At 53.8% G+C, this 14955-nt stretch overlaps 1 protein-coding gene across 1 annotated transcript; it reads right to left on the bottom strand.

Moving 5' to 3' along the window:
- Positions 1-5020: 5020 nt before the first annotated feature.
- On the bottom strand, positions 5021-13552 carry IMP4 (IMP U3 small nucleolar ribonucleoprotein 4). Its single transcript, XM_078874062.1, has 9 exons — positions 13440-13552; positions 12310-12418; positions 11738-11821; positions 10483-10592; positions 9698-9830; positions 8918-9072; positions 7738-7832; positions 6655-6725; positions 5021-5963 (listed from the first exon to the last, which is right to left on the bottom strand). The coding sequence occupies exons 1-9, from the start codon at positions 13440-13442 to the stop codon at positions 5851-5853; spliced, it is 873 nt and encodes a 290-aa protein (XP_078730188.1). The 5' UTR covers positions 13443-13552; the 3' UTR covers positions 5021-5850.
- Between the last annotated feature and the right edge of the window lie 1403 nt (positions 13553-14955).

Here is a 14955-nt window from a genome sequence, read left to right as displayed (position 1 = left end):
AGTCATTCTCCCTTGGCCCACTCCCCCCTCTCTCTCCACGCCGCTGTTCTATTTTTAGCCCCGGGGCAGCGATCCACGCCCCGTGAAGACTCGCAAGGGGAGGGGTGGAGAAAGGGGACCCCCCCCCCAAGGGGAGGGGTGGAGAAAGGGGACCCCCCCAAGGGGAGGGGTGGAGAAAGGGGACCCCCCCCAAGGGGAGGGGTGGAGAAAGGAGACCCCCCCCCCAAGGGGAGGGGTGGAGAAAGGGGACCCCCCCCCCCAAGGGGAGGGGTGGAGAAACGGACCCCCCCCCCAAGGGGAGGGGTGGAGAAAGGGGACCCCCCCCCTCCTCCCACGACTAAAGACGGCGCGTTAACATCGAAAGCGGTCCTGGGTTAAGTGCATAGAAAGCAACGGCAAAATCCCCAAGATTAAGTCAGCTGTAGTAGCAGCAGCAGCAGCTGCAACACTGGGACACCTCGAACCCGGTTCCTCCCCACCCCCTCCGCGAACCCCTGTAGCTCGAACCCCTGTAGCTCGAACCCCTGTAGCTCGACCCCCACCCACCCCCCCGGCAGGAGGCCCAGACACTGCAGGGTCCACGACGCCGATAAGGCGGCCCCCGAACCCTCAAGAGCATGGGCCACTTACGCGGCGGAGACAGCCGACTCTGCATACCTGCACAGGGACACCCCGGACCCCCTCGCGCAAGGAACCACGAGACCCACCCACCCACCCACCTCCCCCTTAAAGCCCAGGCACCGAGAAACGCCACACACCCGAGACCCCTACAAGGGGAACCCACAGACGAGGCTACCCAATGCCATATCAGAAAGCCCGAGGCCTAGGATACCCCCACGTGCTGTCAAGGGGTCCGGGCCTGCAGGCCTCAGCGAGGGTAAGCACGGAGTGGTAAGGGGTAACACAGCGGTGGTGTGGAACCCCCCCACCCCAAGTCCGAGGGGGGGGTCCATTTACTCCCACCAAGACCTGCTGCCCCCTTCAGCGCCCCCCACCACCACCTGAAGGTGAGACCCCCTTAAAGAACCCCCGTTTTGGACCCCTACGCGGCACCCACCTTAGCCACACGGAGCCGCGCAGTGTCTGAGTCAATGGACGAACACGTGATTTGCACACGGCGCGCGGCTTTGCGCACGGCACGGCGGGGAGGGGGGGGTGGGGCGAGGGGGCGGGGCTGTCAAAGTGCCGTGCGCAAAGCCACAGGCCCAGAGGATCTCCATAGCGGGCAACGATTTCCAATCTCTATGGCGTCTATTTATATGCGATGTGGAAGGGTCGTTCACCCGAAACGTCGCCCATTAATATATTTTTCTTTTCTTTAAGGTCGCGCAGTGTTATTGCCCAATGTGTTACAACATCTGTCAACCCCTTACCAGAGCTGAGCTTATTACAGACCAATTCAGAGCTGATTGGTCACCCAGTGCCCTTACAAATCTCAACGTTCATCCTACAAAGTCCTATTGCAGGGGAGAAACACAAACATATAGACAAAAACAAGTTTGTGTGCCCCATTTTAAACGTCTGTATACCGTATGGACCTGAAAACTACATTTCCCTGTACACGAATACGGCTAAGGGGCCATCCATAAATGACGTCACACGATTTTGGATGATTTTTGACCCCCCCCCCCTCGTCACGCGGCGTCACAAAAAGTCAGACCCCCCTCCCTCAAATATGACGTCACAAAGCGCTGCCCCCCTCCCCAAAAAAAACATGCTTCAAATCGCTTTAAACCATTGTCATTGTAGTGCGTATTTAATGTGCCCTGCACTCTGATGCTGTAGGAGAAAACATTTATTAAGAAGTCTATTTAATTAAGTAGAACGTGTTGTCTATATTTATTTCAAGTTGCGCATTTTGATGTGACGTCACATTTCTCAACCCCCCCCCACCCTCGTCACACATCGTCACAAATGTCTGACCACCCCCCCCCCCCCTAGGTGCGTGACGTCATTTATGGACGGCCCGTAAACCATATGAATTGACAGGTATGCGTTGACAGCGGTGAGAAAGCACAATTAGCAAAAACAAACTCAGCATGCTCATCAAGAGCAGTGTCTGTGTGGCCTTGTTGACGTTTCAGGCAATGGCCCTTCTTAAGAGAACAAGACATGTAATCATGAAAGGGACTTGCAAATCTAATATAAAAGCCCGGCGTTCCGTGTGTCCGTCAACTAAATAATGAGAGCTTTTCAGAAGTCCAGAATCTACAAGTTATAGAAAGTGGACCACCCCCCACTAAATGTGGGGGTAAAACGTTGATCCAACAGGTTTACAACAATTGTCGACCCCCCCCCCAAAAAAAAAATACATTTTGGAGGCATATATACCTACACATCCTACATACAATAGTCAGTAGTATCTACTGACTTTATATATACTTACACACAAGTCAGTATCTACTGACTCTATATGCCTACACACCCTACATAAAATAGTCAGTAGTATCTACTGACTTTATACTGGTAGGAACCCACTGGTTCCACCAGCCCGACAGGGGATTATTGTGTCCGTCCGTCGTGCAGGGAGGGGCTGGGTGGGGAGGGAGGGGCTGGGTGGGGAGGGTGGGGCCGGGTGGGGAGGGGCTGGGTGGGGAGGGGCTGGTCACCCCGTGGTGCCCTTATGAAACTCAACGTTTAACCTACTCACGCCGGCTTGTGCCCGCCCTCACAGTCGGGCATATTTGCGGAATACACCACGCCGCCGTTGACCCTAGTCATTGACCGAGCAACCCAACGTTCCTACCAGCTCCCTCCGCAGGAATGTGTTGTATACTTACACACAAGTCAGTATCTACTGACTCTATATGCCTGCACACCCGACATACAATAGTCAGTAGTATCTGGACACATGGTGGGTGGGGAGAACAGGGCATCAGTGGGGACGAGGCATGAAGCGTTGAGAAGCCCTCCCCAGAAGGTAGCATTTCGGTTGCCCCAGATGCTCCATAAAACCCCTAGTTTCATTGAGTATCATTTTCAGCATTACAGTTCTAATTTGATTGACAAATCCAATTTTTGTACGTTAATAAATGCGTGTCACGATATATGGCACCGTATAGGGCGAGGGTTAGTCGTGTTTGCTGAACGCTCAATAAAGCTACGGTCTCGTACTGTGCACGTATCTGCGTATTGTAGTGCGCACTACAGGAATACAAATCGTGCGACTTTAACCTCACTGCAACCTTCGCGGAGGCTGGAAACACCAAGTGACCTGAAAACCACGATGGCCCAACTTGAAAGACAAGTTGGAGAGAGACGAGAGGGCGCCACGTGTGTTCTTCCGCGGCAGCTGCAGCAGCAGCATCATCACGGGCAGCACAGTTGCGATGGGCACAGGCACCACAGAAATATCGCAATCGGCGACCTCGATACGCTCGGCGCAAACAACCGCAATAGCTAAACCCGCGAGGGGGCACGGGTTTAGCCGGTACCGTAATTTCACCGAGCCCTTGCCCGCTCGGCGAGTGCGGCGACGTCGTCCAACCGTCATTCGGCCCCGCGTGGTGACGTCACAACAGCGAAGCCACGTGTTTATTTATTTATTGAGGCAATGCGCGGGTCCCGTTACATCGCGATGTGACGCACGGACACACCGTCAACATAAACTACACCGGTTATATCTATTACAAAAGCAGGGGATAGAAAGGTGGGGGAGCGGACGCGACCACAGGTGTTGTTTAAAAGACGTCACATGGAGCAGGGGTTTTAAAAGCAAGTCCATGCGGACACCAACATCCGAACGGTTGTACCAATAAATCCAGAGCATTCCGGAAGAGTTCGGCTACCGCTGGTTTGGATCAGGGCGATGTTTTTCATTATTTGGGGCACTACATTTCTTTAATTGGGAAAGGCAACAATTTCGTGGGAATGTTCTCGCCAGAGGAGAAACTTATCGCTTCCACATGTTTTCCATCCGACTTCCCGTTGGCGAGATCCAGAGCGTGACGGATTGACGCTTGTGCCCTCTAATGGAGTGGGTCTCCTTTCCTTTTTCTGGTCTCATTCTCACCACAGGGGAAGGCAGAGCCACGCACAGACGTGTCAATGGGGCCACGGTCCCCACCGTTGAAGTGGCGGTGCCACGGGTTCTACGACCTCCATGCATGTGCCATGTTGAAGGGCCATTGCCCCAAACATCGCCCGTCATATATTTCCTTCTCAAGGCAGCGTCATTGAAGAACGTGTGAAACATACTGTAGAATATACAAATGATGTTGTCTTCACACATTAAACAGGTCCCTGCGGGGTGGGCTGGTAGGAACGAATAACCAAAGAATATAAACATAATGTATTATTACACTTGTTTAGCCAGGAAAGCCTCACTGAGTGTAAAGGTTTTTGTAGGGTCCTGCCAAGTGTTTGCAGTAGGGGGCGATGTTGCTACACCTAATCGGACGGACGGACGGACGATATAATCTATTGTAGGCTGGTTCACTTCGTTCCTACCAGTAATACTCCATTAAAGTAAACATGAAATGCATGACATTCATAACTCTCAATAACCAAACTTGTATTTGATGAACACACTTGCACGAGCAAAACATCCCAATGTAGTCGAACCCCTCCGATAAAAGTGTTCCAGATTTCAGTTTCGATCGAAACTGAAATCTGGAATCATCACCCCCTGCTGGCAAACTAATAGTACCCACTCGAAGGCTCGTGCCTATTCACCTTGGGGCATCGCGGTGGCGAGATGTTAACTGCCTCGCCTGGTATACAGGAGGTCGCGGGTTCAATCCCGACGGCTGTTTATTTGGAGTTTGCTTGTTCTCCCCGTGGCCGAAAGGATTTTTCTCTGGGTCCTTCGGTTTTTCCCTCCACATTTAGAAACATGCGTTTAAGAGTATTTGACTGCTATAAATCCCAAGCCACTTCATTGGGCTTTCATTTGTCGCCAGGTCGCTTCTGAAAACGAGCTCAGTGTGCCTTATCTGGTAAAATAAAAATAGATTCGTTTTGTTAGTTTAGTTTGTGCCACACGGGGACAGCTGGGGGGGGGGGTGGAAGAGGGAGAATGTCCATTGAAATGGTTGAGACAATATGTGACGCAAGGCGCTTGTGACTTCCAAAAAATATGATTTATTTTGACAGGTTTGCACATACAAACATCCTGGGTAGCACTGAAGCCAAGAGCTCCCACCCGAGGTGCGTAGCTACGAGAGAGGTGCTGTACACGGCGACATGCCACTATCTCCATCTGCCTGACTTTTTACTTAAATAAATGTTAATGTTTCATTTTGTTTATGCGTGTAGGTTTGTGTGCCCCGTTTGGCGAGCGGTGGTGCAGCGGTTAGCGGACTTCACTACGAACCCAGCCATCAGACTTCAATTCCCGCTCACGGCCATTAAGAGTGGCGAATATATGATATAGGTCATGGGCCTCCCCGAGTTTTATTCAGTCATAAATGAGTTCGTGGTGTGGTGTGTATAACATCGCAAAACTGGGGAAACAAAGGCAGGCAGACGTGGGGCTGGCCACCCACCCACTTCTGTGCCATACCGGCCTTCATAGGCGCGACCCGCTAACAGCACTTGCCCCCAGCAATCTGTTAACGGCTATATGGGGTACCTTTGTCTTTTTGTGCAATTGTGTGCGTCTGTGCGACACGTGTGACGATGTGCGTGCCATGTGTGTGATAAATGTACATCCGCAATGTGTGTGTGTGACGCGTATGATGCGCGTGTGTGACGAGGGTTGGCACAGCGATTCACGCACTGCCCTATCCACACACGACGACCTCTCAACGCCTCGGCGGAGAGCGCCGCCAGGTTCGACTCCAACTCCGGGGTTCCAGGGACAAACCTCCCCCCGCGGTGTTGGGGGGGGGGGGAAGTCGCCCCCCTCCCTCACTCCACGCTCAGGAACTTCCGCTTCTTCGCCGTGTTCATGTACGGTCGCCAGCGCCACTCCACCTCGGCGGTGGACGCGTTGTCCAGCGTGCCCAGTTTAATCTCGTAGACTGCGCGACACACAAAGGCAAAGATCCCCCCCCGACGTGTAGCCTTTAACAGACCGTTTGGGAATAGCGCTGTTCGTGAGTTAGCACGTAGGAAGGCCAGCACGGCACACAAAGGGGTGGGTGGCAGAGGTCTCAAACGGGTTTTGATTCCTTACCCGTACCCGGCCGCACCAGGGTCGCAAATGGCTACCCGTACCCGGCCGGGTACGGGTAGCCGTTCCCTACCCGTACCCTACCCGAAATGAGTGACAAACGGTTACTCACCAGTGACTCACGGCCTACCCGTACCCGGTCGCACCAGGGTCGCAAACGGCTACCCGTACCCGGCCAGGCACGGGTAGCCGGGTATCGGGTAGGGTACGGGTAACGGGTACCCGGTTGCGACCTCTGGTGGGTGGCCAGCATTACGCCCGGTCATCTTTGAATTCACAGATCGTACCTGGGGTTTTGGGATACGGGTCGGGTCGCAGAACAGCGAACGCAACCAGACCCGCGACCCCAACGACTCAAGTTCCAACCCATTCTGCGCATTACCCGCGGGCCGCCCGGCCCGACGCTAGACTCTTACATTCAAGCCCATCATCCTCCCTGGGGTTGAAAAAAGTGGAGCAACCACTTCGTAGGGAAATCATAAGGAATGTGGAATTTCCACATTCCTTGAGACGAGCAGCAACGTGTCAAGCAGACTTACGCTTCATCTCGAACCGCGGTCCCACCTCCTTCAACTCGATGTCTTTGCCGTCGCGCTTGTAGACGTGGTGTCTGTTGGGAGGGGGGGCGGGCACAGATGTCACGGGAGGGGTCGCGGAAAGTCACACGGACGGCGTTGGACTGTCATTGCGCGTCCTTGCAGACGTTTGCCAGTTAGAGAACAGCAGCCGCCCCGGTTAATACTGCGGATGCATTAAGAAATAAACAACATTACGCGCCGTCAGCTTCAGTGCGGGCGTTAAATAAACTCCGTGCCATTGTTCGAAACACTAAAGTAAAACTAAACTATTTTTATTTTACCACCGAGCTACGTAGCTCTTTTTCAGAAGCGACCTAGTTCTCACAAATTATAGCTGAACGAAGTGGCTTATCAGCACGTGAAAATTGATAGCAGCCAAATACTCTAAACGCACGTTTCTAAATGTGGAGGGGAAAACCCGGAGGACCCGAAGAAAAATCGAAGCGACCACAGGGAGAATATTCAAACTCCGAATATACAAAAGCATCAGGGTCGGGGTCGAACCCACGACCTCCCGCATACCAGGCGAAGTGGTTAACATCTCGCCACCGTGGCATGCCGGCGTCACGGTGCAAATGTACCGTGTTTGAAAAACAACTCGCAAATTACCTAGTTGGGTCAAATCACATCGCAACATCGCCCGGTTCGTCAATTCTTACAAAATAGTTTAGCTTCACGTTTGTGCATTTTCGGGGGCCGCACTAAAGTTTCAGTTTCATTTTTTTCAGTTTCATTTATTTTGGAATATCCCTGTGAGCCATTCGGCTCTTGATTCGGGTGCAACCGCAACAAGCAATAAAATTACAAGATACATTTAAAATGTACTGTACGCAAATTGAAACATCCGCTACAAAAACAATAAAATCGTCCAGAAAAAGCACCCATTTGTTTATGCTTTGTACAAAAACGTGCAAAAAAAAAAATCCCATTTTGATGTTAAATCAAAGGCCACCAGTGGCCCACGGGGGGCCTTGCAATGAAGAACGCTGCGGCAGACCCATCAGCGGACGACGACGAAAACCGAGATGTTGCGAGGAGGCGCACCTGAATGAGATGTAGTCGTCATCGTTGGCGAGCGTGATGATGCGCCGGCTGTCCTCCTTGGGCACGGGGAACAGGTACCGGAGGATGTCCGACACCTGCTCTCGCCACGAGAGAGAGACGGGGGGAAACACGCCGAGGGTAACCATCGGGTACGCGCGCGCGGAGATTCCTCTTCCCCCCCCCCCACCCCCAGCAGCACCTCCGATTAGCACGGTTGGTCTACGTACGGTGCGAAAGAAGTTCAACGGGGGTCTCTCTATGGGTCTCTTTGCTTCTATACGAGTCTCTGGATGTCTGTGGGCATCTGTGGATATCTTCCTTCCGATATTAGGAACACACTAGGAGGTACGCGCTTTAAAATCTAGATTGAACGCTCATTTCTTTAGAAATGCTTTTTTGCGTTCAGTTTGTCGTCCTTCCGCTGCACCAACTCGCGTGGATTTTTCTCCAGGTCCTCCGGTTTTCCCCTCCACGTTTAGAATCAACGTCAGGCGCTTTAGAGTATTCGGCTGCTATAAATGTCCAGATAAGCCACTTCGTTGAGCTATCGTTTGCCATAGCGAGGTCACTTCTGAAAGAGCTACGCGGCTCAGCGACGCACGTCTCGTCGCGAGACAAAGTCACTCCTGATGACGGCGGCGGTGATGGTGGTGCCGAGCCCCTACCGACAACGCGACTTTACACTCCGGCTTCGTCCATACCGGATCATCTCTACGCAAGTCCTCGTGATGACCACCCGTTACAGATAGACGGGGGTGGGGGGGGGGCAGACAGCACCTGGCCCAAAAGTCTGTTCACCCCTTCCCGTTCCGAGACATCTGCAAGTTGCCGGGTGGTAGGTGTCACGTTCACCGCTGAATCTCGGCACGCGCGAGCGGCTCAGCGTTAATTTTACTTAGAGGCGTAGCGCTGCTGCTTTTTAGAGGCGTTGCACTCACCGCAGAGAACCGTAGTGACACGACCAGCACACTCTATGGAGCAAAACTGTGCCACGCGCCCTCCCGCATGGCCTTATGGGAGTCTCGGTACATCGTCAGGTCAGAAGACGTATGGTTCCGTTTCGACGACGTATGTGTGCGTCATCGAAATGATGAAGCGTTATAGGCTATACGAGGCATCTTTGTCTCTGTGCTCGGGGGGAGGAAGATGTGCGTGAGACTGGCACGCTGCCCGCACGCACCCTCTTGCCGAGTCGCGACGTGAAGTTGTGCATCACGAGGTGCGGGAACGCCTCGGACATCGTGCCCACGTCCGGGATGTCGTGCCGCATCACCACGCTCGAGAGCGTGAAGTACGCCGTGGGGCCCAGCGGCAGGTGGCACACCACCATCCCGTCTGTGGCATCATACCACACGTCACACAGAGAGCACGCTGGAGAGTTAGACACAGCACCATCCCGTCTGTGGCATCATACCACGCGTCACACGGACAACACGCTGGAGAGTCAGACAGCACCATCCCGTCTGTGGCATCATACCACACGTCACACGGACAACAAGCCGGAGAGTTAGACACACCACCATCCCGTCTGTGGCATCATACCACGCGTCACACGGACAGTGCACTGGACAGTTAGACACACTGCCATTCCATCTGTGGCGTCATACCACATCACACCCCACACAGTTAAGACACCGCAATCCATCTGCAGCGTCATACTACACCACAACGCACATCGCACACGCAGTTAAATACACCGCCATCCCCCGTCTGTTGTACCACATCACACACACGTCACGCCGGGGAGCGGTAGCGGAGTAGCTACACTACGAACCCGGTGACCCGAGTTCGAGCATCGACAGTGGGAAGACAAAGGGGGCCAGACGCGGCAATGACAACACCATGCACCCCGCCGTGTGCCGTGCCGGCCTTCGTAGGTCGCTCGCCAAACGGCACTTGCCCCGACAGCCTGTTAAAGGCTACACGGGGGAGCTTTGTCTCCCGCGGTGCGTGAGCGTGCCTGGCATGCCGCGGTGCTCGTGCAGGACGATGAAGTCGGTGACGGCGTTGGCGCGGCACGCCCGCACCAGCGCCTCCAGCTCGTGGCCTCCGCGGTTCATCCGCTGAGCGTTCGGCAGGATCAGCTTTATCTCCTGCGGTGGTGATGGGAGGGTGGTGGTGATGGTGGGGTAACACGACGGCAAGCGGTCACGCGCCGAGCCCACTCGTCCCGCCGGCGTCCTTCCCGGCCATGCTGCTTTCACGCCCCCCCCACCCCCCCACCGCATCTGACTTGGGTTGTGTTGTTTGTTTTTTCCATTGCTGAAGCCGAGCCGTGCCGGTATACGGGGTCGCTAACCCCCATGTTGGCACAACTCAGATGCGCCAATGGAAAAACTCAACTATTTACTATTTATATTTTACCAGGTAAGGTCCACTGTGCTATGCAGCTCTTTTCCAGAAGCGACCCGGCCACAAATGATAGCCAAACGAAGTGGCTTATCATCACGTGGACATTTATAGCAGCCAAATACTCTAAACGCGTGATGTCGATTCTAAATGCGGAGAGAACAAAATTATTGCCTCGTGTGGCGTGTCAACATCACCACGACAGAGAAAAAGGCGGCCGGACGTGGTGCTGGCAACCCACCCCCTCACAAACAGCACCTGCCCCAACAGCCTGCTAAGGCTATATGGGGGACTTGTGTCTTTGCGCGCTTGTACACACGCAATACACGTGGACCCACATCCCTCACGCGCCACCTGACCCCGAACCCTACAGCCCCCGTGAGCGCGAGCCGGCACCTTGGCGAACTGCTTGAGGCGGGAGCTGGGGTCGCGCGAGGTCGTCACCATGATGCGCGGGTCTTCCACGCCGGCCCAGCGGTACTCGTCATCCACGTGGCTGCTCACTCCTATCGGCGGGGGGGGGGAGGGGGGTAGACAGAGGGGGTAGGTGGGGAAGGGGGGGGGAGACGCAGAGGGTGATCATTTGTCATACTTCACCGTGCGGGTTGAACGGTTCACAAGATCACTCGGCAGTGATCGCGTTGATTTTGTGCGGTCAGCTGAGAACTTATGAGACCAGGATGAGTCTCAAGTGCAAGAGTGAGTGACTGACTCATCCACTGGGAGTGGGTGGGTGAGATGGCGAGTGAGTGGGTAAATTGAGTAAGATGATGAGTGAGTGAATGAGTTGGTCAGTGTATGTTGAACCTCCTTCGTACGATTTTGACTTAAAACTTTCGTGACTGCAGGATTTAATATTCTTGGTTCTTTCGGTAAAGTGACGTAAATAGAAAACAAACAAAAAAAATCGAAACAAATTTTTTTTGGAAAATAATAGAAGCAAAAAACCCACGACGTTTCGATCGCAACACAAGCGGTCTTCATCAGGCGGAGAGAAAAGAGTGGCCAAGCCTCCAAATGTAGCTGCTTATCAGCGTTCCAAAGTGAGTGGGTGGCAGAAAGAGCTGCGCAAGCAACAGGAGCTGCGGAAGCAGCGCGCTCATGCAGGAGCAACACAAAGGGGGAGTTGGGTGGAGGTGAGCTCGTACAGTACGTAGCCTAGCATGCTAATCGGAGGTGTGACGAAGTCAGCACAAAAAGCAGTTCTCAAGAAATGAGTTTGTCAATCTAGACGATGATTTTAAAGTGCAAAGCTCCAGTGGCTTCCTAATGTTGGAAGGAAGAGCGTTCCAGACGATGGCCGCAGAAGCGCACGTGATGCGGTGACCACCGCCTTCATTCGACAGTCGACCAAAATTGACGGCAGCCACCACACACACACACTTCCCACGGCCGACTTTCTTTCGCGTTCACGCCACGAGATTTTTCAACGTCCACTTGGGAAGGAATCGCCGTGCGGTATTTACGGTCAACGCAACCGCGGTGCCACCGCTCGGCAGGAAGGACCCATGGCGAGCCGGGGAGGCGCGCCGATCCGGCGTGTCTAGCGGGCGGAGACTCGCGACGCTTCTCCCCCTGCCCCGGAGGCTCACGGGAAGGGAGAGAGACGCGAGGAGACGCGACGATCAGCGCCGCGGCGACGTGAGCTCACCCTCTCCTCCCTGGTCGTCGAACTCCGCGGCCTTCTGGAGTTCAAGCGCCTCCCGCCGCAGGTCCGTGGGCAGCACCAGGTTCTCTACGGTGACGACGTCGGGGGGACGGGGGCGGGCGGGGGGAGAGAATTAACAAGGAAGAAAAATCATGCGCACGCATGGATTCATTCGGGAACGCTTGTGTCGTCAGTGTCGTTTGCGTCGTCTGTACGGTCTGCAGGGCCCATCCGCCCCTCTCTCGTCTGTAGCGCCAGGACGATTAGTTCCATCTACAGCCAATGTCCCGTCTAGTTGCCTCTAGTCCGTATCGTCCCGTCCTGCAACGTCCCGTTGCCTCTCGTCCATCTTGCGTGTCTCAGTGTCTCTAGGTCCGTCTCTCGTCCGCCTTGCGTGTCTCAGTGTCTCTAGATCCGTCTCGCTGCCTCTGGTCCGTCTCGTGTGTCTCAGTGTCTCGAGGTCCGTCTCTCGTCCGTCTTGTCATGTCTCAGTGTCTCTAGATCCGTCTCGCTGCCTCTCGTCCGTCTTGTCGTCGTCGCGAGCCCGTCTCGAGGTCCGTCCCGCCGCCCGTTACCGTCGAGCGCCCTCTTGAGGCGCGCCTTCTTCTCCTCCACGAGGCTCTTCTTGGCCTCGTGCGCCTTGCGGTAGAGGTACTCGCGGCGCAGTCGCGCCTGCCTCCTCAGCTGCACCACCACACAACACACAGAGATCACCCCACCCCCCGTGTAGCCTTCAAAGGGACCGTCGGGTGCAAGTGCTGTTAGCGAGCAGCACCTTTGATACACGAAGGGGGGTGCGGTGGCCAGCACCACGCCCCCCCAGTGCTAGTATCCCCCCCAGTTCTAGCGATGTTGACCACACAGCGCTACACTCAGGCACTCATTTGAGGCCGAGTCGACCTAGGGGAGGCCCAGGACCGGTTCAGATAATCGTCACCGGTGTTGGCCGTGAACGGGAATCGAACTCGGGTGGCCGGGTTCGTAGCGCAGCGTCGCGCTGACCGCGAGACGACCATCAACAACAACCGCCATTGGCCACCAAGTGGCGGTGACGTCACCACGGCGCTCGTGCCAGGCTACGTGCACGTTAAGGCCACGTGAAAAGCGTCGAACTCCCGCTGGCAGCAGGAGGTCACGGACAGACAGACCCAGGTTGCCATTGGTTGCCTGACTGAGACGACTGGCCGATGCACCACCTGTGCCCCCTACTGTGCTGTAGCACCATCGCTCCCACCTACCAGAGGTCGCAACCGGGTACCCGGAACCCGTACCCTACCCGATACCCGGCCGGGTACGGGTACCCGTTTGCGACCCTGGTGCGGCCGGGTACGGGTAGGCCGCGAGTCACTGGTGAGTCACCGTTTGCCACTCATTTCCCAACGTCTTGTCTCTTCTCACAATTCAAGTTCCTAGAATCAACCCACCCGCGCCTGCAACATGACTTCATCCCAGAGGTCGCAATCGGGTACTCGTACCCGTACCCTACCCGATACCCGGCCGAGTACGGGTAGCCGGGTATCGGGTAGGGTACGGGTAAGGAATCAAACCCGTTTGCGACCTCTGATTAAAATACAAAGCTACACAGTTCAGTGGGGGCCTTACCTGGTCAAGGTAGAAGTACAGCTTAACAGTTTAGTTTGTAGTTTTACAACATCAGCCGGCGTGTGACACGTGCGTCCGCACGATAAGACGCGAACACACCTACCATGATGGCTTGTCCCTTGGATTTCTTTCGCACCGTACGCAGCAGCAGCAGCAGCAGCAGCAACAAACCACGAGCTTGCACCACGATGCACCTCGCGACGCCGCCGATTAATATCTGTAATTAATATCGATGGTGAATGTCTGTAATTAAAACAAGCGAGTAGGCCTAAGCCTCTGAGACTATCACCACCAACACCAGGAACCACGTGTGGCCCAAGTCGCCGGCAGTGATGAGTGGAATCGATTCCAATGGTTTAGATTCTACAACATCGATTCCAACAGATTCGATTCCTACGACAATGGATCGACAAAAAAAAATCGATTTCACTTGATTAGATTCCATATAGATTCCGCATGGATAAATTTCGCAAGAAACACCAGAATCGATTCGACGATAAAGTTCGTAAAGTTACTAAAGTGCATAGCACTTGGTTCTTTCGATGAAGTCAAGTAGAATGGAAATAATAAAATAATACAAATAAAACATAATAAAATAATTCTCACGACGTTTCGGCCACAACGCAAGCAGCCGTCCTCAGGTGGAGAACAGGTCTGTCGAGAAGACAGCGTCTGAATGACAGACCTGTTCTTCACCTGAGGACGGCTGCTTGCGTTGTGGCCGAAACGTCGTGAGTTATTTTATTATGTTTTATTTTTATTACTTTATTATTTCCATTTTACGTGACTTTACCGAAAGAACCAAGAAGATGAATCCCTGCAGTCACGAAAGAAGCTTTAAATCGAAACAACAAGAATCATGCATAGCAAAACTTGACGCTCTGGGGAATCTAAATCAGAATCGATAACATTTTTTTCGATTCCAGTCGGCGAACCGTTGCTCGCGATGACGTCATGTCACCTGCTTCCACACGCGCATATAAATTATCGGTGATGACGTCACGTAGCCTGCTTCCACGCGCACATCTAAATAATCGGTGATGACGTCATGTAGCCTGCTTCCACACGCGCATCTAAATGATCGGTGATGACGTCATGTAGCCTGCTTCCACACGCGCATATAAATGATCGGTGATGACGTCATGTCACCTGCTTTCACGCGTACATCTAAATAATCGGTGATGACGTCATGAGACCTGCTTCACAGGCGCACATCGAAATAACCGGTGATGACGTCATACAACAATTCACGTTAAATAATCGCTGATGACGTCACCCGCCACATGACGTCACGGCGGCGGTTTAAAATCGTATCGCGATATATCGTGATGATCGCACAGTCAGTTGAACACACGGCACGGAGCGACATCGCCACGCGTCGCGTTTCATGCCGGTGTGCTGTGAAGAAGGACCGTTGCCTGAAACGTCACGTAAAACGGGGCCGTCCATAAATGACGTCACGTACCTGGGGGGGGGGGTCAGACATTTGTGACGATGTGTGACGAGGGGGGTGGGGGGGGGTGAGAAATGTGACGTCACATCAAAATGCGCAATTTTAAATAAAAATAGACAAGTTCCACCTAATTAAATAGACTTTTTAATTTTCGATTTAAAGCTTT

This window comes from Lampetra fluviatilis, chromosome 38 (genome assembly GCF_964198595.1).
Source record: "Lampetra fluviatilis chromosome 38, kcLamFluv1.1, whole genome shotgun sequence".
NCBI lineage: Eukaryota > Metazoa > Chordata > Hyperoartia > Petromyzontiformes > Petromyzontidae > Lampetra > Lampetra fluviatilis.
This window is presented reverse-complemented; position numbering and strand designations above follow the sequence as displayed.